The 27,284-nt window shown below is 43.5% G+C and overlaps 1 protein-coding gene across 1 annotated transcript in view; it reads left to right on the forward strand.

Moving 5' to 3' along the window:
- The window catches only part of Kcnk10 (potassium two pore domain channel subfamily K member 10), a 136,187-nt gene that overhangs the window by 44,383 nt on the left and 64,520 nt on the right, over positions 1–27,284 (forward strand). Inside the window, exon 2 of the mRNA XM_052186707.1 lies at positions 12,520–12,854. Within this exon, the coding sequence (XP_052042667.1) occupies positions 12,520–12,854 (335 nt within the window). The remainder of the gene's footprint in view (positions 1–12,519; positions 12,855–27,284) is intronic.

Genomic DNA, 27,284 nt, shown 5'->3' on the forward strand with positions numbered 1-27,284 from the left:
TTCTTGTTATGTTAGACTTGGCTTCCCATGCTCACTAGCCTACTGTAACATCTCTAGCTTTGTTAAAACCCTATATCCTGACTGACAGACCTGATTAAGTTTTAAACATCCAAGCTTGGTTCACCATTCAGTGTATTTGTACTTGTGGCGCCTGTGGCTGGGTCTCCTCCCTTTCTGCCTCCCCTTGCTCTATGCCAGACTCCTGGTCCTCTTCCTATATCATCAGGCACCCTCTCTCTGAAGCCTTTTGGGCGTCAGGACCCTCACACCTCTGCCCAGCATGGTCACTGCACACTTGCTGTGTTTACTTCACGGGGCTCCCACAATCTTTTCCACTCTGAATGATTCAGAAAGCTCATGTTCATTGAGCACTTGCTTAGAACTAACCATGGAAGAGCAGTCCTGTCTTATTGCCTGTATTCTACTGAATAGCATTCTACTTCCTTGTCTTTCCATGTTGGGGGCAGGGACATGCTTGGAGTAGAGCCAGGAAAAGAAGAAAATGGGGGAACTAAGCCCTCTCTGTCTCAGGATGTCATTGCTGTGAAGAGATACCGTGACCAAGGCAACTCTTGTAATGGCGGACATTTAATTGGGGCTGGCTTACAGTTTCAGAGGTTTAATACATTATCATCATGGTGGGAAGCATGGCACTGTGCAGGTAGATGTGGCACTGAAGTAGGAGCTGAGAGTTCTCCGTCTTGATTGGCAGGCAGCCAGGAGGAGGCTCTGATTCCATTCTGGGCGGAGCTTGAAGAGACCTGAAAGTCTACGCCCACAGTGGCACACTTCCTCCAACAAGGCCACACATGCTCCATTAAGGCCACACCTCCTAATACTGCCACTCCCTACGGCCAAGCATTGAAACTCATGAATCCATGGGGGCCCAAGCCTATTCAAACCACCTCATCTTCTTTCTCCAGGATGCCTGCTTTCTGCCTTGCCTAATGCTTCCTGTGAACTGTGGAGTTGTATTAGATTGTAGACTCATGGCAGGGAGTCAACTGGATGACCATTTCCCAAGTCCTAAAAGCCTTATTCTCTGGGCTCCTTCTCACCCCTTTATTGCCACTGTTTTGGCTACACCCTTGCTTTATAGATGCAGAGGATCTTGGGACGATCAGGAGGAACTGTGTACACACTAGTCCTCCAAATGGAGTTGGTTCATTAAGCCTCAAATGAACCTTCTCATTTATACTCTTCCAGGGTAGGGTGTACAGTAATGGAGCATGGCAAGAAAAGCCTCAAAACCTCGGGTATCTTCAAATCCATCTTTGCTCTTAGTCAGCAGAGAGGCAGACTAGAGGGGAAGTTTGTCTCCTTAGGATGAACTATGACTCACTAAGAGACATTTCTTTTTGACCTAAAAACTATTTTATGTAGATGGATAAAAACAACTTTTAAGCACTCCATTAAGAGGACAAGAGAGCCCAGATTGGAGTGTTGGGAAGACAGTGCAGTGTCTCTTTCTTTATCCTTTCCATAAAACACTCACCCCAGTGGTGCTCAGATCATCTTCTCTTCTGAGGACTTTAATACTTGAGTCTGGACATCTGCCTCTGAAAACATGCAACAGCAGCAGGAGCGCTTCTGCATGTTGATTTACCAACATCGACCTTTCTTTGCAGCAGATTATTTTAAGTGTGGTATGGATGGATGGGTGGATGGATAAATTCAGGAGTGGATCAAACTCTAGTTCGGAGCCTCCCACTTATAAGCACTCATAAATTCCACCTTGAGGCAGAGTTTGGTAGATCAAGGAGGACTTCTTGGTGGTGGCAACACATGTGAGTTGCCGGAATTTGTCAAAAAAAAAATGGAGTAAGGAGAAGCAAGGAATGGGGGAACAAAAACCCTGTTCCTCCATTGGCATAACTAAGGTGGCATAGCGTTGGCAGGTTTTGGTTTGGTTGGAGCAAAGGTTGTTTTTAGGGGTGTGGAAGTGGGTGGGACACGGAGATAGCTGAGTGCCAAGTCCTGGATGGGAGTCTTGGGGAAAGCCACAGGGAGTCTGCTCCTTACCCTGGACATGTGTTACCTGAAGTAGATCTGCTTTGCCAGACAGCTTGGAGAGCTCGGGGTAGCCGTGGTGTACAGGATGGAAGTAAGGGAGAGGAGACCAGGAGCTGAGGCAGCGACTCAGGTGAGAGAAAATGGGCATCTTGTTGAGGAGGTGAGAGAGGGCAGGCGTGAGGCAGGAGCCAGCCTGTTCTCAGCCACCTCTTCCTCGTTCCAGTGGCTCTTGGTGGGGGGGGGGGTTGGACCTTGGTCTGTTCTATCTCGAGTTTACTTTTTAAGGTTTGTATTATCGCATATTAGTTATACATTACAATCTGTTTCATGTGCGACACACACACACACACATATATCACATTCACTTTTGATTTTACTCACCCCCATTCCTGATGACCCCTCTCCTCATGTCAACCAGCCCCCTTCATCTGTTTGTTTGTCGTTTTTCTTTTGCTGTGACTCAAAGAATTTCATGGAGGCATTGGCAGAAAGGATTATTTACAGGAGCACAGACAACTTACCAGTGGCCACAGCATTGAAAAGGATGTCTCCCCCCCCTCCAGCAACTATTGGGGGCTTATAGATCCTCAGGAGGGGTGGGTAGGTTGGAGTTCAAAAATCTTTCACAGTTCTGTTATGTTGAAATCCATCAGGCCGTTTTCCTACCATTTTGTAATGTTCTTTCACTGTGTCCCATTATCCCCCTCCCCCACCCAATCACCCATTAGTTCCCCTCCCCCTTTCCCCTATACAGTGTCACTTCTACTTGCCTCTAATCTGTATGCATATAATTTTACATACGTCTTTGTAAAATCTAGGGCCCACAAACAGGAAAACGTGTAACATTTGTCTTCCTAAGGCTGACTTAGCCTAATGTAATTATTTCCCGTCATATATTTTCCTGCAGTGACATAATTTCATTTTTGTTTTGTTTTGTTTTTTGAGACAGAGTTTCTCTGTGTAACATCCTTGGCTGCTCTGAAACTTGTTCTGGCCTCGAACTCACAGAGATCTGTCTATCTGTCTGCCTCTTCCTTTCAAGTGCTGGGATTAAATGCGTGTGCCACCACTGCCTGGCTCATAATTCCATTCTTTATGGAGTGGAAGCAACTCCATGTGTGTATAGCCCATGTTTTCCTACCCATTCCCCCGCTGAGGGACACCTAGGTTGCTTCCATAGCCTAGTGACTATGAATGGAGCTGTAGTAATCTGCTGAAGCGTTGGGGAGGATGGAGAGGGACAGCAATGCCTCTCAGAGGCATAGCTGCCATCACAGGGGTACTGTGGGCACTGTGGGTACTGTGGGGCTTGCTCATTAGTGTCTATAGACTGCATTTCCTTTCTCAAAAGGACTAGTCTGATTGCCTCTACAGTAAGGAACCTTCACCCAGAGCAGCTACATGGAAACGGGGTGAACCAGGTTTGGCTGCTGGGGTATCTGGAATCCAAGGGGGCCACATTTCCATCTAATGACTGGCTGCCTGACAGGCAGGTATGCTTGGAGCACTGGAGGTATGGACGGATCTGTTGGCCTTTCACCTCTTCTGTCTTCATCCTAACGCTTGACCCCTCTAGGTAGAACGTGGATCGCCTCCAGGCCTGGGGATGCACTTTAGGGAATCTGGTTGAGCTTTAGACCAGGGGTTGCAGCATTCTCTGAGGCTAATGTGCAGGTATCCTGGGAAGGATTTTAGGCATGGTCATGTGTGGAAGGCGGTGTAGGGAGGAGAGGGAGTAGATTGCCATTTCCAGAGAGTGAGCCCAGCCATGGTTGTGCTTTGCCTGGGTTATCAGGAAGACTCACATGGCTGGATGGTGATGGAAGGTCTGAGGAGGCTGTGTTTTAGGCTTTCAAGAGATCTTTAGTCCTTTACATGCCCTTTGCTTTCAGTAGTGTGATGGAGTGGAGGCAGTCAAGGGTCGGTGTCACTGCCCTCCATAAAGGGCCTTGCGAAGCTAAGATGGACTCATGTAAGCCTAGGCTTGTGCCAAATCTACCGTGTCTTCTTTATTCATATATGCCCTATACCAAGCACGGAACAAGAGAGGCTCAAATGTTTGTTGATTGCATTTATGAAAGAATGATACAGGAAAGTCTACAGGACATGAGAAAACCACATAATATAAAGTTACTAGGAAGTTACTCAACCACCAACAATCTGCTTCCACATGGGTTCCTGTTTTCATCTCCACACAGGTAATGATGAAATAAATGCTCTGAGCACGTGTGAGAAATCATTTATAAATGAACTTGAAGGGAAGGGAAATTTCCTTCTAACATAGTATTTAAATTTTTTTTTAAATTTTTCTTTGAGGGGGCTGGAGAGATGGCTCAGTGGTTAAGAGCACTGACTGCTCTTCCAGAGGTCCTAAGCTCAATTCGCAGCAACCACATGGTGGCTGACAGCCATTTGTAATAGGATCCAATGCCCTCTTCTGGTGTTTCTGAAGACAGTGACAGTGTACTTACATAAAAAACAAATCTTTAAAAAGTATTCTTTGAGAATTTCATACATATATTAAATATGTTTTGATTATTTCCACCTTTCACCCAACATCTCCTTTTATATAAGCTCTCCAGTTCTTCTATTATGAAATGCCTTTCTGTGGGATCTGTAACGTGTGATAAACCATATGTTATGGGATCTGTCCGTTATTGATATGCAATGTGGGAAATGGGAGTTTCCCCCAGATCAGAAACCATTTTCCGTCCTTCTTTGAGTTTTAACAGAAGGGCCTCTCTGCCTGAAATTGCCTTGTTCCTTAATTGTTCCTCCCCTGTGCTCTGCTGCAGAAGTGATTTCCAACTTAGATTCTTCTACTTTCAGTCCTGGCTCTGCAATCGGGCCATTTGACCTTGGCTTCGTCATCTAACCTGCCTCGGTCTCATTTTCTTTCTCTCTGCAGTGGTGATGTGATGGCTGTGAGCCTCCAGTCGGGGGGTGTGTAGTTTAGTCAGAGCCAAGGGAGTGTGTGCTAAATTCATTGCCTCAGTTGTAGAGCAGGTGTGCGTCTCTGGGGAACTATTCTCAGCTGGATTCGAACTTGCAAGACTGACGTGGTAGAATTGTTCACAGGAGACCCAGAATGTCCCAGAGGGATGACTTTGGCTCAAGAACTCCTCAACAGGGTTTCCAGACCTTTCTTAGATGGTGGGTGGTCTGGAATTCTTCTATCCATCCCTCTCCACTCACTTGGTTAAGCAAGGGCAGACTAACGTAGTACGTTAGTGTCTGACAGCGGCTTCACCTCCCTGCAACTCCCTCATTTTTTCCCCATTTGCATTTCCCTTAGTTAAAGAAATGAGCACATTTAGCACCCTTTTGACATTGCTTCTGGGAGAATCTGGAAACATAGAGCATGATAAATGACAGAGTGAGGATTGATGCAGTGCTGTCAACCCTGTCACTGTTACCACCACTGCTGCCGCCGCCCCCACCTGCCCCTCTACCCCCAACCTCCCTTCCCCTTTTCCCCTTCCCTCCATCCCCCCTCATTGTCCTTGCCATTACCACCATCACCACTACCACCACCACCACCACCACCACCACCACCACCACCACCACTATCACTAATTTATACAGTTTTAGGCTTTTTTGCAAAAGACAGAGACCATTATGACTCATGCACGGTCACTAGGCAATTATCTGTTAGAGCCAAAGCAGCTCTAGTTTTTTGAGAATAAACAGAGTAATGAAAACACCCTCTGAAAATGTAGTCAACCTCAAGGGAAGCAGACTCCAAATCCATTTCTAGCTGCTGAAATGTGCACTCACATTTGCTAAAGCAGCCAACTCACTCCATTTTTAGTCAAATGCACAAAAGGTTTTGTACCATTCTGAAGTCCCTGCCAGGACTCCTGACATCTGCAAATATACTCCAATCAGCAAACCAGGGCAGCCCATTTGCTGTTCCTGAGAGCCCTGTGAGGTTACAAAGAAGTGGAGTTATTATTCACATTTCCCAGAGAAGCAACAGAGAAGCTAAGCGACCATTTCAAGGTCACCTAGTGGATGATGGTTTGGGGATAAAACTGTTTTTTTGCTCCAGTGCTTTGCAAACTAAGGCATTATCAGATTTGATTCAGACTTTATTCCTGGAGAAAGTCCTTAGCAAACTGGTACAAAGAACTGGCCTAAAGCCTAAAAGAACTTTCCCAAGGCCAGTTCCACCTAGCATTGGGAGTGCTGAGATTTCTGGAACCATCTGTTCTGTACTGGGAAAAGATCTACCTACCATGGTTTGCAAGTCTATAGCAAGCAGAATTAAAAGAATCGATATAGAGTAGAGTAGCAGATAAAGAAAAACAAGCAGTTAGATAGTGAGACTTCATCAGATCGGGTGCTCAGAACTCCAGCATCTATGCCTGGAGTAGCATTATCAAATTGGGGGAAGGGCTACAAACATTCAGCAGAAATTGACTGAGGGAAGTCCCTGTGAGGCAGCCAGCTGGGATTCCCAGGGAGAGTCCCCTGAAGAGCTAAGTGACCTCTCTTGTGAGGCTTCTCAGTGAATGAACAAATAGTAAGAGATAGACATCACTCCAAGGCACCTGAAATCACCAGAAACAACCAGGGGAGAAGCTAGGGCAGTCAGCTGGAGTCCTGATGGACAGTGCTCTGGGCGGAGGATCCTCTGCACCCTCTGCGTGATGAGCTCTGGCTTCCTGTGAGTGTCGGCATATTTACCCCATGGGATGAATGATAACCTCACAGCTCACCTTGTTGCTGTGTCACAGACAGTATTGTTAATGCCCTTAGCTATTTGCTGCTTCCTTCCTCTTTGATACAGAGTTAAGGAGCCAGGCTTCCCTGGGACAGAGAGATCTGGAGGATGCAAGGCAGGACCTCTTTGCTCCCAGAGTAGTTGTCCTTCTCCTTCTCCTCCTCCTCTTCCTTCTCCTCCTCCTCCTCTTTCTCCTCCTCCTCTTCCTCCTCCTCCTCCTCCTCTTCTTCCTTCTTCTTCCCCCTCCTCCTCTTCCTTCTTCTTCCCCCTCCTCCTCTTCCTTCTTCTTCCCCCTCCTCCTCTTCCTTCTTCCTCCTCCTTCTCTTTCTCCTCTTCTTCCTTCTTCATTTTTAAGAACTTCACATATAATGAATTTTGATAATATTCAGTCCCCTCCCCCAATTCCTCCAACATCTGCCCCTCTTCCCTCCCCATCCACCTCTTATGTCCCCCTCACCCCCCTTTAAAGTCTGTTGAGTTCCCTTTGTGCTGCCTGTACACTCCTGGTCTGAGCTTCTTCTCACAATGACCCCCGAGCCTTGGAAAGAGGGGCGTGATGTGGTTGTCCCATTTAGGGCCAAGTGTTCTGTACTCTCTTATTGTCTGCATCTTGACAAGTTGTGGGTCCCTGTGTTAGTGACATCTACTGCAAAAGAAGCTTCTATGTTGAGGATTGAGAGACGTCCTAATCTGTGGTAGAACAGTTAGTCTTTAGGAGTAAATTTAACACAATGTCTATTTAGCAGAATAATAGTGGAGGTTCGTCCTTAGGGCCTTGATCTGTCTTGCCACAGGCTCCTGATGCTCTCAACAGGCTTAGGTTGCTCATGACAATTTATCTGTACACTATACATTATATTTGACCTTTAAACTGTTCATATGGCTTTACAGGGTTACATAAGCTGTTACAGAGCTTTTTGAACCTTATTAGGCTATTCTGTAATATATAAAGTAGATTGATTTAATACATTTGGAGTCAAACGCAAACAAAAACTATTAGCTGTAAGCTTGTATTTATTTTTTAATAGTACCACTACTTTCTTATCTGATTAGCTTGTATATCTCATATCTAGCTACAAGATTATTTATTTGCCCTCAAGTTTACCATTTTAATATATTTAATTCATGTATTTATTTTCATCATAATCTACTTCCCTCCTCAAAGAGTTGAAACCCAGTCTTTTGGAGTAGGGTGCAGTGACTTCTCTTGGCAGCTTCAGAGATTTATGGAGACATCGGTGAAGGGACTAGAGGGACCCCTCCCTAGGAGGACACTAAGAAGAGGCAGAAGGTATGTTTAGGTTAGGGCACTACAGATGATCCTGCTGCCCTTGGGGAAAGTGCTCACAGTGATCAAGGTAACTAAGTGGCCTTTGCACTGTTTGAAATTTTAGGGCTTGGAACTGGATGATAGCTATAACAAATGAACAAGAACCAAGGGCATGAAACAGATGGAAAGACCCAAGGTTGGCCTGATGTCCCAGAGTTTAGTCTGGGAGAGACGGGACGCTATGTTGGTGCAAAGCAATTTGCTGAACTCTGGAAGCAGAGAACCTGGTCAGCTGTCTTAGAAGGGAGGGGGTACCTCTGTGGCCTCTTAGGTACATTCAGTGTTAACAAAATGAGGTAATTAATGTTAATACTTATTGTTGTGATATCTCTGACGTTGTGATTGTTTGTAATTTAACATAACCACTAATAACAATGACAACGACAATAGGAAACAAACGCCTGTCCTTTGGTGCTGTACCAAGAACTGAAGATGGACTTTCTGCTGAGCCCCAGCACACACCTCTAATCCCAGCATTCAGGAGACATAGATAGGAGAATTTCAAGGTTAAGTCTAACCTGGGCTACATAGTGAAGTTCTATCTAAATAAGAAAGAAGAAAGGGCTACGGTCTTCTTGGACTTTTTTTTTTTATTTAATTTATTTTATTTTATTTTATTTTATTTTATTTTGTTTTTTCGAGACTGGGGTTCTCTGTGTGGTCCTGGCTGTCCTGGAACTCACTCCAGACCAGGCTGGCCTCGAACTCAGAAATCCGCCTGCATGCACCACCACACCTGGCTATTCTCGACTCTTAAAGCAAACAGGCTAGAGGAGAGAGACAGACTGGTGAGACAGGCTGGTGAGTCTGCACAGAAGAGTCCAGAAAGATTTCACAGAGGAGGCAGCGTTGGGCTGAGAACCATGTGGATATGGGTTTGTAGATTCTGGGCGACCGTGTGGAGGTAAGAACAGGCCTGCTTTTCCATATGGGTCCATGGCCATTGTGTCTAGTTGGACAGTGCTGGTCTGCATTGTGTGTGTGATTACACTTTGCTGACTCTCCTTCCTTCTATCCACACTGCCTTATCCAGTCATCACCAGTTGACTGCCTACTGTGTTACAGATACTGTGCAGATCCATGGGGATACAGAAGTGAGGTGGGCAATATTTATTTCTTGGGGCTGCTAATGAATGGTCATAAACATAGTGGCCTCGAACAACAATTTATAATTAACTGGTTTCTTTAGGAGGCTTAAGGGGAGACCCATTTTCTAGTGGGACCATATTGCTCAACCCACAGTTACACAATTCTAGGATCTCTACCTGAATTACTGTCACATGGTCTTGTGATGGTACCCACAGTCTAGGATAACCTCCTTGCCCTAGGATCTTTAATCACATCTTACTATGGAAGGTAATGTTTGACAGGTGCTGGAGATAAGACAAGACATGATGACATCTGGATGAGTCTGGTGGCCGTGGATGCAGAGACGGAATGGATGAGAAGGTCAGGCAGTGTTAAAGAAAAGCTATCCTAGACAAAAAGACTCTCCTCAGTGTCTACAAGGGCAATGGAGAACCTGAGTTTAATTTCTTTAGAGGGACATAAAAGAACATAATGCCTAATAGGATTGAATGATTCTAATTTATAGACTGTTTAGAGACTACACAGAACTTTGTATTCATGTTAAGGCTAAGGTGAATTTAATATTGAATAACTGTTGTAATGTATAGTAAAAGGTGGATGGTCAGGCTGATTTCAAAGAGAATAACTGATTTCTTGGGCCTAGAAGAACATATATTTAGAGACAAACTTTTTTCTAAGGGCTACCCCTCAAGCCAGGTGTGGTCAAGATCAGGCCTGTTTTCAAGGAAGAATGACATGACAAAATCTCGGCAGCCCCAGTACAGAGACTGAGCAGCCTAGCCTCTCTGGGGTAGTATGGTTTGCCGCATGTGTGTGCTAAGACTGTATTTACACCACAGCCACGGCACAGGCATAATGAGAATCAGGGTAATAAAGGCAAGAACAGATCCAAGCTCCTTGCTGGCTCATCGATGCACAAGACAGATATCTGCAGAGCATGGCACTACCTCCAACCTCCTGCTCTGGCAGAAGAACTGCCAGCTTAATGTATTTATTTCTAAGGTAATGAAATTGCCTTTATAGAAAACTAGGGAATCTTAACGAATTCTGTGTTCTGAGCACCAGGGGGAAAATTCATTTCCAGTGGCTTCTTATTGGATGACAATCGGAGGAAAAAAAAATTCAGTTGCTAATAGCTCAGGAGTGGTTACACCAAAGTCATTGCATTTTCTATTAGGCAATACACATGGGATCTATTTTATCTTTATTATTTTTCCAGGCAAGAGGGCTAATTGACATAAGCCATCACTCTGGCTTCCTTCTCCAATTATAGCTACCTCTCTCCTGATGTCCCGAACCTCTCTACCGTGTCTGACCTTTGACTCTTCTGCTTTAGCAAGGGAACAGATTCTTTGCTTCATTTTGTGACAGGCTTTTAATTCTGCTTCCCCTTTCTCTGTGTTTGTGTAGCTGTGGGGTGGGGAGTGTATGTTTGTATATGTGTTTGCATGTGGATCTGTTTGCATGTGTGTGTGTGTGCATGTATGTGTGTGTGTGCCAGTGTCTATGTGTATGTGGAGATCAGAGGTCAGAGTCAGGTATTTCCTACCGTTCTCCACCTTATGTTTTGGAGATATGGTTGTAGAAAAATTTAATCCCAATCTGGGGTTTCTATCCTGCTTTGACCATTTAGTTCTCTTATAAAACACACATAGCCTTTATATTTATAATAAGCCTTCATTAGAACTGATTACTTGCTATGTTTCATCTGGGCTGCTCTTAACTCCAATTGGCCAGTCCTTATGGCCTTGCTTTCTTGCCTCCTAACCCACGGCTCCTTAACATCTCTCTACCTTCTCTGTCCTCGTGATTCCTCCAACCATCAAGCCAGGACACCCAGGACCCTCTCCTCTATCTTATCTTCACCAATCAGGGATCACTTGGGGCCAAGGTTACATAGTTATGCCTGAGTACTTGTTACATAGTTACAGTTATACCTGGGTACTGTACTCATTACATAGTTATGCCTGAGTACTTGTTACATAGTTACATAGTTATACCTGGGTACTGTACTCATTACATAGCTATGCCTGAGTACTTGTTACATAGTTACATAGTTATACCTGGGTACTGTACTCATTACATACCTGGGTACTTGTTACATAGTTACAGTTATACTTGGGTACTGTACTCATTACATAGTTATACCTGGGTACTTGTTACATAGTTACATAGTTATACCTGGGAACTGTACTCATTACATAGTTATACCTGAGTACTTGTTACATAGTTACATAGTTATACCTGGGTACTGTACTCATTACATAGTTATACCTGAGTACTTGTTACATAGTTACATAGTTAAACCTGGGTACTGTACTCATTACATAGTTATACCTGAGTACTTGTTACATAGTTACATAGTTATACCTGGGTACTGTACTCATTACATAGTTATACCTGGGTACTTGTTACATAGTTACATAGTTATACCTGGGTACTGTACTCATTATATAATTATACCTGAGTACTTGTTACATAGTTACATAGTTATATCTGGGTACTTGTTACATAGTTACATAGTTATACCTGGGTACTGTACTCATACATAGTTATACCTGGGTACTTGTTACATAGTTACATAGTTACATAGTTATACTTGGGTACTTGTTACATAGTTATACTTGGGTACTTGTCACATAGTTACACAATTATACTTAGGTGCTCTCAGACTCTAGCCCCTGGGTCCACCCAGGCTTTGGGGTCCAGTATTTATCATTACAACACATATCAAAATATCAAACCTCAACAATTCACCTTTTTTGTTGACCAGCAAGCCTCAGACATCTTTTTGTCTCCACCCCCTCAACCCCCCAGTGCTAGGGTCACAGATGTGGGCTGCTGTACCTCTCCCCAGTTTCTAGGATGGGCTTTTAATGTCCATCCGTTCTTTGCTTCTGTACTGGGACAGCTTCTGTACTGGGATAGCAATGCATCCCTCTTCTGTTTCTTTTCCTTTGGTCTGAATGATATGCTTGTTCTTCAAAAATGATGGTTTGTACCTGTTGGAACATGGGAGCTGAGGGAAACGATGAGGTATAAATAAATATGGAAAACTTTACAGTTTGGATCCTTGTAGGAAAATATAAGTGTTTTAAACTCAACTGACACTCTTTCCTGTAGAATTAGGACTCCTGATGCTCCCTTTTAAGAACTCATTAAAACAACAACAACAACAAAAATCAGATACTTAACAACTAATAAAATTCCCCAGCTGCAGGCTTGGTGAACCAGCTTTTCATCCTCACATTTGGAAAGGCAGCTGAAGGAAGACATCTGCTCTTTGTTTCTGATGAGTTTGGTGTTTTGTTTTTACAAATGAATTCTTCTCTTCTCTCCTCTCCTCCACCTGCTTCTTCAGTGGCCGTGCCTGCAGCAGCCCCACCAGTGTGCCAGCCCAAGAGTGCCACTAACGGGCACCATCCTGTTCCTCGACTCTCCATTTCCTCCCGAGCCACGGTGGTAGCCAGGATGGAAGGCGCCTCCCAGGGAGGCCTGCAAACAGTTATGAAGTGGAAAACAGTGGTTGCCATCTTTGTGGTGGTCGTGGTCTACCTCGTCACTGGTGGCCTTGTCTTCCGGGCATTGGAACAGCCCTTTGAGAGCAGTCAGAAGAACACAATCGCCTTGGAGAAGGCAGAATTCTTGAGAGATCATATCTGTGTGAGCCCCCAGGAACTGGAGACACTGATCCAGGTGAGCAGGGAGTATGTCTAGCCTGCAGCAGCCTTTGAGGAGGGATTATGGGGTTGGTGTTGCCGTTGTGGGTCACTGAGTTTTGCCTTTGGTGATCAGGGAAGTCTTCTCTGGAAAGGTCACACGCGTGATACTTCACAGAAGCCAGCAAGTGAGGGGTGTGCCAATGTGGGAGAAGAGGGACCATGAGCTCAAAATACATTCGTGTTTTCAGATCTGGTGGACAGAGGTGCAGCAGGAAAAAAGGATTTCAGATTTTTCAGATCCAAGAACACCAATACATGTTGATGAACTCTGGTCTGGGGTCTCTAGGAGAGAGCTGGGACAACAGGGTGCCCCCTAAAACAGAGGAAGGAAGATGTGTGAATAAGCACGGGTGTATTAAGCAATTCAGTGTTGAGGAATATGAGAAAGCAACAGTCTGCAGGTATGCAGATGAAGAAGGAATTTGTGGATCCTCGAGAGAGAGTTGCTGAGTGCATTTATGGGGGAGAAATAATAAATATCACAGTAACCATAGTCACCAGACTTGTTGTGTTAAAACACCACATGGCAGACACTGCATTCAGGCTGTTGTGTTCTCTGAATATCGGTGGAAGAGAGAGCCACAAGAAGATGGAGGTAGAGAACGTGGGATGCAGCCAGAGGAAGCTAGCTTGCATCAACAGAGATAGGGGTAGGCTTACCACAGGTGGATGGAATAGCAAAAGACTAGGCTGGAGGAGGAGAGAGAAGCAGTCCAGAGCCCACTGCAGGACTCCTACCTTGGAAGTGAAGGAGGTGAGATGCCTCAGAAGCTGACGTTAGGGCTCCTCCTCAGGCAGCCTCTTGAGCTAGGAAGACTGAGGGGAAGGTATTAATACTCATGGACACAAGGATGAGTCCTCCACACCCATGTTTCTGAGTTTCTAAGGTTTGGAAGGAGAGGGATAAAAAAGATGGCTTGCACATTTCCCTCTGGCTCTGGGGTCCAGGGTTTAGAATTTCTAATTGATGGCACATCTCAGGATTGCATAGAATTCACAGAGTTGGGCTGGCCTATTCATTTATTTCAACTGATACGGATAGAGCAAGGACGCTATATAGGATCTGGCGTCCTATGGGTAACCAGCCTCTAACTTCTTGTCTTGACAGTGTCTTGACTTGTTTCTTAAAAAAGTTAGAAACCAAACTCTCTTCTCTGAGAATAAATATGATCTCATACTGCTTTTCTCCAGTTTTTATTTTAAAAAAAAGTACAAGGGCAGTGTTTTATGCCACTCTTTTTATAATAATTGAATTCTTTGGATGTCATTGACTTTTTACTTTGCCTTTTATGAAGAAAAAAAAAGCTGCCAAATCTGTGTTAGAAGCATGTTGTACAAATTAATGTAGAATCTGAGACTTCTATACCAGGTAAAATATTAGAGAGAAATAACTGAAATATTTGTAAGTTAGAGTATATTGTATTTATCCATGCTGTGGTATGTGGTGGGGATCTTATCTTTAACTGCAGTGAATGTCATAGCCAGGAAGATGATCTGTCTTGAGTCTAAAATTTAGACTCTAAATCATGTTACGTTTCTTCTTTAGATGGTGAGACCATGAAGAAAGGGAGCATGCTCTGCTGTGTTTGTACATGATCTATGTGTTCCTTTGTGTCTGATTATTTCCTCATATTGAAATACTTTGGGAAATATCGAAGCACATCTGGAACATTGGTGACGGCAAAAGATAGCAGAGCTTCTTCAGACACTGGCCAATAATTAAGTATTGTTTTGTTGCCCAGGCTTTGACCCTCTACTTTATGAAAGGACTCAGAGCACAAATGAAGGTTGATATGGGCGAGCAAGGGGTCCTCATTCTGATGATACCATTAGTCTGTGTCTTTACCTAACTGACTCAGTTTTATTTTGTTTGCTTTTTATATTTATTTACTTTATGTGGTCTACGAAACTGTATACAGGTTACCCAGCAATATTTTGCAGAATGTACAAATCAGGGTAAATGTATTTATCTCCTTAAATATTTATCATTCTTTATAAAGGAAACATTCAAAATTATTTTACATTACATTATTTAATGTCTGCGTCATGGTGGTGGTTGTGTGTGCCCCAGTACACTTGTGGCCCTCATAGGACAAGCCACAAGGGTCAGTTTGCTCCTTCACATATTGTCCTGGGAATTGAAATCAGATCATCGGGCTTGACGACAAATAACCCTCCCCACTGAGCTGTCTCACCAACCTCCAAATTCTTTCTTCTAGCTTTCTACCAATGTCACGGTCCTTATGTAGTCTTGCTCTACTGTATTGCAATGCTGGGGAATTCTTTTCCCATCTCACTAGAGCTAAGTACTCTTGGCCAACTTTTCTCCTCACAACATTCCTCTCTCACTTTCCAAGCCTCTGATAGCCACCACTCTACTGAGTTCATAACTACTTAGTTCAATTTCTATGGGATCAATTTGTGTGTGTGTGTGTGTGTGTGATTTCTGTGTGTGCATATATATGCTTTTGTGAATTTGTACACACACATCTAGAAGCCAGAGGTCAGAGGTCAACATTGGGTGTCATTTTTCAGCAGCTGTATACCTTGGTAGTTTTTGAGCTCTTTTACTTGACTGGAACTAGATAAGTGGGTGTGGCTGGCTGGCCAGTGAGCCCAGGGATCTTTCTTATCTCTGCTCCTCAGGGCTGAGATTACAAGTGAATACCACCAGGCCTGGTTTGTTTGCTTGATTTTTTTTTCATGGATTCTGTGTGTGGAACTCATTTTATCAACCAAGCTATTCTGCTACCCCTGAAACCAACTCTTATATTCTATGTATGAATGAGATTGTTTACCTCTATGGATCCTCTGTTGCATGAGGTGTGTGCACACTTAAGATAACGTAATAACCATGGACAAAGTGCTGTAGACAAGTGGGTGCTCTGCATGTATTATATCATTCAATCTTCTGAACGATGTTTGCTTTGGTTTCGATGAAGAATCCTTGGAGTCTTAAAAGCTGAAGGTGTGCTTGACACCTGGAGAGCTTCTTTTCAGAGTGACTACACAGTGAGGACCTAATGTCATCAGTAACTGGAGTCACTGATGGAGTCATACCTTGATGGCTTTATTGGGAGGTGGTGGAAACTAAAGGCCAAGAACTAACTAGTCGGAGGGAGCAGGTTGATTGAGGCCTGCATGTCTTGGGGAGCTCTTGATGTCTTGCCTTCTGGTTTCCTAGCAACCATAAGATGGACAGCTTTACTCCTCCCCCATGCTTCTTCTCATGCTGTTCTGCCTTAGTCCATGTCCCCAATAATGGAACCCCGTGCAACCCCCGCCACTATGACAAAAATAACATTGTTTTTCTTTTAAGGTAAATTCCTCAGGTACTTTTCATGCTGATGAAGCACAGTATTCTAAGTTATTATCCTCACTAGTTAAATGAAGAAACATATTGTAAGAGAGATTGAGTAATTTCCTAAGTTCTAAGGTGTCAGAGTCGTCTGGGACTCAAAGTCATGGGTATTAACCCACCTCACTCATTGAACCCACAATCTTGTTCTATTGAACTTGATTCTCTCTATCAAATATCTGCCTGCATTCAATCATTCCATCATTTAGAAAGAAAATAACTACTGGAGTGCCTTGCATCTAACAGAAAGTATTTTCTGTTTCTTCTCTCTGCATTCCCCAAGTATTACTTAGACCTGGGGTATTTTCTGATATCTGTCTGCTGTGACTTAGGTGTTTATTCTCATGTCTATGTGCAGTCTTTATCAGAATGCATGTTAAGAAGTTTAAATCACTAAGTAGGTGCCAGTCAAACATCAGGAGACTGCGTTTGTCCTTCAGGTATTGATACTTCATGTGCGTGCAGGCATCCATGCTGTGGAGAAGGGCAGATCTGTACACTGTTTCCTCATAGCACTGGAGCCAGGGCTTCTAACAAGAGTTGTATTTAAAAGTGGCTTTCCTTTAGGAAGGGTTTTCTGTGAGTTGTGATCTGTTGGCAAAACAATATTATTGCATCTCACTATAGTCCAGAAGGAGTGACCAGTTGAGAGAAAATTAGATTTCCTGGACAGATGCATGAAACTGTCATGAAACAAAGATGGAAGGTGTAGTTAGGATCAAATACAGAATTCTCAAAACAGCGCTATTCTGACAAAAATGTCGGATGTCTCAGAAGAACCAAAGCTGGGGATGGATTTTCTGATAAATTGAATCACTTCGATAGTGTGGGGCCCCTGTAGAGTTCACTGTCCTCTAGAGGCAGAAAACATCAGCTGTGATGGAGAAGATGGCTCACCTCTCACTCCACCAATTCACACTCCCGTCTATACACTCAGCCTTGGAATTGCTACAAAACTCCTCCACCACCAGGTTATGAGTTAGGAGCTGGAGTTACACAGGATGAAACTAAGACACAACTTCAGTTAAGTCCCTAGCCCTCTCTGTGCTCCAATTTTTATTGTCAGCAAAATATAAAATGTGACTTTCAGCTGCTAGAAGGCTAAAAGCAACATTCTAGCAGGAAGGGTGTAGGCTGTGGAGCACGATGGGAACTTGTAAGTGGCTAGTGACAGGTGCAGCTGTGTTTCTCTCTTGGAATTTCAGGCAGTTGTTCCTTTATGGGGCAGATAATTGATAGATTGAATTGACTGAACCCAGGATCCACATGGCCGACAAATGCTCCAGCTGCATCTCTAAGTGTCTCCAGCCCCATTTGTATTGCTAAGCTAAAACAGTGGTTCCCAAAGGAGGCATGGAGGCGCAGAGGTTGCCTCTGTGGTAACATTTAACTGTATGTGGAGACATTTTTTGGTTACCACACAGCAGAGGTACTATAGATATCTAGTGGGTAGAGGCCAGGGAGACCACTAAATATCTTAATAATATCTCATCAGGGATATCTAGTTTAACGACAAATACATTGGAAAGCCACAAAGGAAGAAGTACATAATCAATAATTTGGATTCTCTGGATTGGAGCTATTTGAAAAATGTTTCCAAAGAGGCTAGGGAATCATATATCTAGGCATGATTTATGGGTATTTATCTCCCTTCGCCATCACAACTATCTATCCCAGCAAGGCTATCTTTGGTGCTCCCATATAGATGAGGAAGCAGGACACCACGGGGTGAAGATATGCTCAGGGTGTGGGTAGTAAGTGAGAGGTGCAGGGTTTGTTGCCAGGCAGTTTTCTGACATTATCTCATGCCTTCCACCAATGGGGAGGTTCATTAGGTAGACCCTACGGTAGACTCTGAAGAGCATCTCAGTGGCTTGAGGGAGCACTACAGGGGTCAGCTGTTTGAACTGAAATGGATGGGAAGAGGTGAGCAGAGACGAGTTAGGGAAAACGGGGTGACTGGATTGGCCCCTCTCAGATGTGCAGAGGAGTTTGGATTTTATACAACAGGAAGTGGGGACATGGTAGCTAGGAAAACCAATCTTTTATCAAAGAGGAAGAAGCGTTGGAGAAGGGAGAAGTTGGAGGGGCAGTAGGGAGCTCTTAGAACATCATGTATAAAGGAGGGCAAAGGGTAGGAGGTTTAGAAGTGGGTGCATTTGCCCTTTTACCCACTGAACCTAAGACTCCTCTTTATTGTCAAGGGAGTGAGTAGTCAGTCTTCACAGGGATTCCAGAGAATGCCGGACGTGATAAATGCCTGGTGGAGAACCTGAATGCTATTGGCATTCAGAATCCGCTGTCCCTGACCTGGCCAACTGTCTGTCTAGCTTCTCCAGTGTGACCTGCAAGGACTGTAATGAAATAAACAAAGGCACCCACACTCATGTATTCCTTTTGCTGTGGAGTGAGGTAACTTAAACACGCTTTTGAACTCGAGTTCCCATGGATGTGATAATGATAGTCACTTTGTCCCGAGAATGTCTTTACCCACGATGCTCTTGGGTGTCATAATTGCTTATCACCCTGTTCCCAGTGCAATTGTACCACACACGTCTGCGCTGACTAATCTCAGGGAAAGCCATAAAGCATCCGTCTTCTGCAATCCAGGGAGCATAAAATCATAGGAGGCTTCAGTGACTGACAGGGGAAGGAAAGATGCCTCAGCTGCGCGGGCGATGATTTGTTTCTGTCGTTTATCAGGGTTTGAGTTGTTGGGTGCTTTGTGGCTTTGGATGTCCTCAGTGGATCTCACGTGGATGCTTTGTGAGACTTAGTGCTTGCCGTTGGACATGTGCAACTGTCTCCTTCCTCCCTTGTGTTTTGTAACCTTCCTGACCACAGTGTCTGTGACAAGGATCTGGGGCTGCCCTGTTGATCTCTGATATTAACTATGTTTCTTGGGCTTGATTCCACCATGCTTTAGTCCAAGAGCATTGACTTTAAGATGTGGGCAGCTGCATGAGGGAACCGGATTCTAGGTTGTGGTGCTGGGTGTGGACATTTTGGTCCCTGTGACTGTAGCTGCTCTTCTGAAGGTAGGATGAGGTAAAGGTGACACAGCCTTCCCTTCAGAATCAAATGTGGGGTAACTGCATGGTGCTCGATCATTTTTTAAGGCTGTGGGGGTTGCGATTTTCTTCTGCTAACACTTAAGCCACTCAATAACTCATGCATTTAGTGACTGTGTTGATGGCCCACTGTGTGCCAGACACAATCCCAGATCCTGAGGCTTAGACGGTGAATCAGAGATATATGAGGTCTTTTCACATTTGGGGTTTATAAGTAAGATGACCTACCTTACCCCTTCCGTGCTTCTGTGGAACTTCTTGACTGTTATTCACCTCTTTCAAGGTGTCCTACCTTTAAACATGTTCTATTTGTAGATAAAGGGAGAGGCAAGCCTTATTATCACGTAAATATTTGTAAGTAAAATGAGGATGAAAGAGGAAACCAAAGGCCCTCTATCTCCCAAGGGCAACAACTATAAACATGTGCTACCAACCATACCTGGCCAAAAAAACCTTGTCTTAGAATTTTATATTTTTTCTGTACTGGTATTTTATTTAAGGCCTTGAACAGACCAGGAAGCATTTTCCTACTAAACTTGAGTCCCTAGCTCCAGAATATTCTTTGGTTGCTAGGAATACAAATCCTTCTGGCGTAGTTGTCAACGCTGCTTCTCCCATCTATGTTCCTGTCCTGTCTGTGTGTGAACAGAGTCCCTCAGTCTCTGCAGTCCCCTGTGTCTCCACATGTTCAGGAAACATAGTAAGGAAAGCATGATGTCTTAGTTAAGGATTTCTACAGCCATGAAGAGACACCATGATTGTGGCAACTCTTATGAAGGAAAGCCATCACCTGGGGCTGGCTTGCAGTTAGGGGTTTGGCCCATTAGCATCATGTTGGGAAGCATGGTGGTATGCAGGCAGACACAAGGATGAAGAAGGAGCCTATCAGGCAGCAGGAAGAGAGAGAGACCCTGGGCCTGGCTTGAGCATCTGAAACCTTAAAGCCTACCTCCCAGTGACACATTTCCTCCAATAAGGCCATAGCAACTCCAACTAGGCCATATATCCTACTAGGGCCACTCACTATGAGCCTAAGGGGCCATTTGTTTCAAACCACCACTCACATGGCTTCTGAGATATTCATATATCAGGCTGTGACTCCATAGTCTCTCCCCTAGGCTGTTCTTCATCCAACAGTCGTGTCAGCAGGTGAACTTTGAAAGTGACGTTTGGATTCTTAGAACCAAAGGACATAGCTCTGAGGGGTGACATCATTCCTCCTGACCGGTGAGTGGCAGGGAGAAGGGTTGGCCTTTCGTCAGCAACTCAGTCACGCAGAAGATTGTTCAATATGTGCAAGATCAGGCCTGCAGCCCGTGGCCACCTCTGCGGCTTCCCCCTTGTTATTTTTATTGCTTGCCCCGCTCCCAGGGTTGTAGGTTCTGTTATTGTTTTGGGAAAAGGATCTCAAGCTTCTAAGCCAGAGATGAAAGTGCTAATGGAAACTGGCAAGGCCTTGGGAAATGAATTAGCACACAAGGATTTGGTGCTCCAAAACCCAAACCCCCAAACTCTCAGAGAAACAATGTCAGAACCCAGAAATAAATGCTAGCAAATCTGCACTTCTACCCAAATGTGCCTCTGTTGGCTTTCCTTTAAAGCGTCGCTGTATATATTGTGGAATAGTGAAGTTTTGATGGTGGTTTGTGCCGTTCTTAGTTCTGACCCGTGCTATTCATTTGATAACTGATATCTGGCTACTTGACATGAAGCCGGTACCATGTTAGGCTTTAGCAATTCATATATATATATATAATTTTCTATATTCTTTGTTTACAATCCAAGTGATTTCCCCTTTCCCAGTTCCCTCCTCCCCATGTGTCCCATAAACCTTCTTCTCTCCACCCATTCTCCAATCACCTCTCTCCTTTTTCTCTGTCCTGGTAATCCCCTACAATGCTAGATCAAGCCTTTCCAGGATCAGGACCCTCTCCTTACTTCTTCATGGGAGTCATTTGATAAGCCAACACAGGCACATTTGATATTCAGAGCTTCTGGGCTAATTAATATCCACTCATCAGAGATTGCATTCCATGTGTATTCTTTTGTGATTGGGTTACCTCACTTATACCATATGAGGTGAGAGTATGAGGCAAACACTCCCTGCCCTCTGAGAGCCTTCAGCCGGTACAGACAATGGTCAGCTCCCAGAGGCAGAATGCTCGATGCTCCACAGCGGTGGGAGTGTGCCTCGTCTTCCCTCCGTGATCCTTCTCAGAGGTGAGCAACCAGGGGCTAGAGAGTTGCTCAGACTTTGGTCAAAAGCAGAACTGAGATGTCCATAAGACCACGTGGCTCCAGAAACTTTGCTTGGATCTTCACCAACCCTAAATCCGACAGACGGCTAATATCTAATATATACAGAGAACTCAAGAAGGTAGAACCTAGAGAAACAAATAACCCCATTAAAAAGTGGGGAACCGAACTAAACAAAGAATTTTCACAAGAAGAACTTCTGAGGGCTGAGAAACACCTTAAGAAATGTTTGACATTATTAATCATTAGGGAAATGCAAATCAAAACAACCCTGAGATTTCACCTCACACCAGTCAGAATGCCTAAGGTCAAAAACTCAGGAGACAGCAGGTGCTAGCGAGGATGTGGAGAAAGAGGAACACTCCTCCACTGCTGGTGGGATTGTAAGATGGTGCAACCACTTTGGAAATCAGTCTGGCGGCTCCTCAGAAAACTGGGCATGGCACTTCCAAAGGACCCTGCTATACCACTCCTGGGCATATACCCAGAGGATTCCCCAGCATGTAATAAGGACACATGCTCCACTATGTTCATAGCAGCCCTATTTATAGTAGCCAGAAGCTGGAAACAACCCAGGTGTCCCTCAACAGAGGAATGGATACAAAAAATGTGGTATATTTACACAACGGAGTACTTATTTTTCTTTTTAAACCACAATGCTCTATTCCTGAGTTGAGACAGGCTTGACTTGGATAAAGTCCAATGTGATTGGTTCAAAAGACTAGAAAGCACGCAGACTCCCATTCATGGAGAGAGAGTCTTAAACTTGACTTTCAGGGCCCCTGAGATGGGGTCACATACCTGTGAATCAGTAATGATTGGTTGCTAGCCAGCTTCTTCAGAAATATGGCTTTTTGTCTGAACACAGGTGTTAGGACTAGGCCTGTGTGTTCTGTTTAAAAGGCAGGGAATGAACACTACCATTAAGAATAGCTTTTCAGTCTGTGTTGAGAACATGTATTTTCACTTAATGGAAATGGGGAGAAGAGGTGCAGAGCACGTGGGTTCAGGATGACCACTGAGCAAGTGAAGGCTGTCTTTAGATGCCTTTAAAATGGGGGCCATCATGTAAGTTCTGAATTGTCTGTGTCGGTGTGGACAGTGAAAGAACAAGACAGGTGAAGGCTAGAGTTAAAGGCTTTAAGCCATCTTCGGTCTACCATGTATAGATTACTATAAGTCCAAACAAATCACTTCTGTCTTTTGTTATCTCATTTGAGAATATCCTCATTGAGAATAGTTCCACCTATGACCCAGGATTTTGGTGAGAACCAATGGCTACTATTGTTATTTTTAAAAGTATTCTAGAACTTTCTTTTGAGTGTTTCTGATTGTCCCAACTTCCTTGTTTCCACCTTAATCAAACTGTACTTATCAGAGATATGCTGGTAGTATGCGTCGACTCAATCTTTACTGGGCTTGGGGCAAAACATGAGTTTGGGGTTAAAGTTGAACAATAAAGGATCAAGCAAATTGAGTCAAGTACAGTGAAACCAACGGGACCTCTTTGAGCAATGTTTTGATCATCTATTAAGTTTAGACCCTCTCTAATACTTTCTATAAGTTCACACTGCAATGAAGTGGAACTTCTATAGCTGCCTTTGCAGACTAGTAAGTGATTTTATTATTTCTTTAATCTATTTTTATTACTTCGCTAATTACATTTATTTCTTTAATGAGTTTTGGTGGAAGGGGGTATGCATTGCACTGTGCCCATGTGAATGGCAGAGTGACAACTTCCAGGAGTCAGCTCTGTCTTTCCACAATATGGACTCCAGGGATCAGATGCAGGCAGTCAGGTTTAGCAGCATGTGACCCTAATCTGCTGAGTCATCTTGCCTGTTTATCTATCTATCTATCTATCTATCTATCTATCTATCTATCTATCCTTCTATCTATTATCAATCATCCGTCAGGTGGGGAGAAGTTTTATTATATCATATATCACAACTTGGAAAGAATTTAAATAAGCTTCCCAAATGTGAATTGCTTCACAATGACAATATTTAGCTAAAATTAGTCATTATATTCAGGTGTTACTGAATTGAGCTTTTGAACCCACTCCCTCCTTGTTCAAAGGATTAACTTGGGATCATGAGAAAGTCTAGGTTGCTTTAGACCATGGGCTAGGGATGTGCATGCTGGCTCTGTTCTCTAATTCTATAAATAGATCCTCAGCTCATATGTCCCTTCTGCAGGTGGCTTTCACTTTAGATTTATAGCCAGGATATAAAGTCCTGATGAAAGCCTGTTACCTGCCTCTCGGGATCCTAGGAAAGGCTAATATTTGCACATAATTGAATATTCAAAGCAGCAGGAAACAAACACCATGGTGATATGGTGATATTCGCTTTAGCCTAGAGGTACTTCTCCCTTTGTCTTTCTGAGGCTATCTCTTTGCAGGGAAGACTGGGAGTTGTTGTTATTGAGGGCTTTGAAGTGGTATAGTTAGGGTGGCCTCTGGATTATCGCAAACCCTCCCAGGCCATCACAGGCCTGAAGTCTTACTGACCCTCTTCCTGGGTGCAAGGAGACCAAAGCTTCCTTTCCATTTTCCCAATCCTCTCACCAGGCAGTTGAGATGTCTCAGCCTTGGTATGACAGATGTGAACCAAGTGTCTGAGATAGCAAAAACCAAAACCAAAACCAACCAACCAACCAAAAAACAAAACCTCAAACTCAGGATAAAGGGACCTATTTTTCCAGAGTGTGGATCATTGATCTGCCTGTTGAGGATGGAACAGCATCGTTGGCTGGATTTGCCATCCAGCAGATTCCCACTGTGGTCCAAGTACACGATTCTTCGCAGCCTCTCATGTCCTGTGGGGACCGTAGTGAGGGCTGTCAGTCATTGTGACGGCTAGGATAATAAGTGCACTTATATGAACTCAAAAGGGATTCCTATTATTATTAATATAGAATGAGAATTCACTAGCTGAACTGCTGCATACATTTTTAAAACGCCTTCATAACAACTTTGCAAGAGAGATAGCCTTTCCTCATTTTATAGATGAGAGAACAGGTTCAGAAAGCTGGGTGACTTTGCACAGTCCAAATTTGTATTTGCAGGAGTAATATCTAGACACGCTCTTCCTGTCTGACTGAGGTGCCTATGGCCTCTGACCCTCCAGACTTCCTCTCCCTCACTGTTGTCTGATCTTCTGAAGCAGCTACGATCCACTGTTCCCCAAGCCCCAGCACACTTCCCTCTGAGTCAATGAAATATTTATGTTCTAAGTACTTTTGAAGCAGGAGAAAGGGGGAAAGATTGTTGCAAGCAAATTAATATCTTCTCTCTGCTTCTCACCTGAGGCTCCTCAGTCCTGTCTCCTAAAAGAGTGTGGGTGAGTTACCACCCCACAGGGCAGGGGGGTGGTTGCATCACTGAGGGTGTTTGGGGGCTGTAATGCCTGTGGTTTGCAGAACCTTTGCTTTCCTTCTGTCCATCCATAGCTGAACACATGCTCGCTTTAAGTTTGCGTATGAAGCCATCCCCAATATTCTTTTTGTCTATGGTATACAAGCTATTAGCAAAATGTCTGTGACCTGGGTCATACTTGAGCTGTGGATCCAACTTAATTTTTTTTTTTAACAGATCCAGTTTTCAGTCTGGAAATATCCTGGTTTGGACAATAAATCCTAGCTATCTGTGTCCATGTGTGTGGCACAAGTCTGTTGGTTTCTTCAGCTAATCGGAGACAAGCAGATGATTATGTGTCTTTGGTTGTTTGTCTTCATGAAGCCTCATGAGGAAAGAGAGAAACAGATGATCTCACCAAGTACACAGATCATAGGAGAAAAGCCCCCGACAGTTATAGGTCCCCCGTGGGCCATCGCTTATCCCTGTGCAGCGCAAACACTCATGATGACATCTTGTGCTGTATGGAAGTGTGATTTACACAGCTCAGCATCCTTAACAGAGGATCCTGGCTGGGCGTCCTGAAGGGAAGAGTCACCCTCTCTCCCCCTCTTCATGTACCCCCCCCCAGGAGGCGTATTCTGTGAGGCTATGGCTTCTCTCTTACACTTTCAGAAAACATGTCTGAAAACATGGCGTGATGTGTAGGTGTGGAGGGAGATAGAAAGCAAGGCACAGATGCTTTGAGATGCTGCCTTCCTCCAAGTCAGTTGCCCCTTCTTATTTTTAAAGATCATTTTTCCTGACCACACATGTGTTTGTGGAGTGGTGGTTGTTGTTTTTATCATTACCTCATATGTTAAGAAGTAGAAATGCTTTCATAGCCCACCTCTGGAAAGATTGTGTGCTTATGTCTATTACCTTAGCTTGTTTATTCAATTAGGCACTCACTCTGGCGGTTCCTCTTGAGTCATTGAGTCATTTACTAGCCAGCTGGCTCGGTGATAGAAATTCTAATTAAAGGGTCAAACAGGAAATTTTAATAAGGGGTAGAATTAGAATATAAAGTAATGCCTTCTTATATGTATGTATGTATGTATGTATGTATGTATGTATGTATGTATCATCTATGTATATATGTATCTATTCACTAATCTATGTATCTATTTTTCTATGAATCATCTATCAATAATGTATCTATCACCTACCCATCACCAAGACGTGTCTATCTCTCATCTATCAATACCCCACTTACCATTCCTCTATTATCTATCTATCCATCACTTGTCACCTGTCTGCTTTTAAGAGCTCCGTGGACTTTATAGTGGTTGTCTTTGTAGGCGAACAGATGCTGCTCACTGAGTGAGAGATTGTGACTCAAATTGGTGTTAATGCCAGTTGAATTTTCACCATGTAACAACCTTAATGTTTTTTGAAATGCTGGAGATGGAACCTAACTAGAGCTAATGGCAGCTAGGTAAGTAAGTGCTTTACCTTGGAGCTGTCTCCCCAGCCACAAATAACATCTTTTAAATGCAACTGTACCCAGCTCAGTCAAATCATTACATTACCCATATTCCCAAATGTTCACTATATCCTGGCTTCTTGCTTATCTCCACCCCCTTTTTTGTATCTTGAGATAATTCCTGAAGATCAGGTTGTCCTCGAATGCCATATGTAGCCTTGAACTCCTGATCTTCCTGCCTCAGTTTCCCAAATTCTGGGATTAAAGGTGCATTTCTCCATACCCAGCTTTGCTTGACTTTTGTGCCACGAATACAAAGATAATAGAAGAACCAAAGAAAATTCATTTAATTATAAAATGTTTTGAACTCAAGCCATTAAAAACATTGAGCAATACTTTAAAAATAAAGCTAATTTTAAATAGTAATTAATGTAAAAACTACAGACTCATTTAGAATTACTGCTATTTAGTTAAAAGAATGTTTCTATTGTATATAATTTTTAAAAGCTAGATACATTTTAAGTAGTTTCACTATAAGTAAATGCAAATTATTTACTGTATTTGAATATTACACAATGTATAATATATGCTAAACACATTACTTGGTGGTGGTATAATATATGGTAAACACATTACCTCAAAGAAACATAATGTTTTTTATCAGTTACAGTTACAAGAAATGATCCTAAAATTCAAATGATAACAGCTATAACCAGGTTTGTTGGGCATTTTATTTCTATAAATCTATTTATTGTGTGTGTATTGATTTTTTTTTTTGAGGAAGGTATTTCTGTGTAGCCTAGGCTGTCCTAGAACTTGCTTTGTAGACCACACTGGCCCTCAAACTAACAGAGATCTACATGCTTCTGTCTCCCAAACGCTGGGATAAAAGGCTA

The sequence above is a fragment of the Apodemus sylvaticus genome, chromosome 6 (assembly GCF_947179515.1).
Source record: "Apodemus sylvaticus chromosome 6, mApoSyl1.1, whole genome shotgun sequence".
Lineage (NCBI taxonomy): Eukaryota > Metazoa > Chordata > Mammalia > Rodentia > Muridae > Apodemus > Apodemus sylvaticus.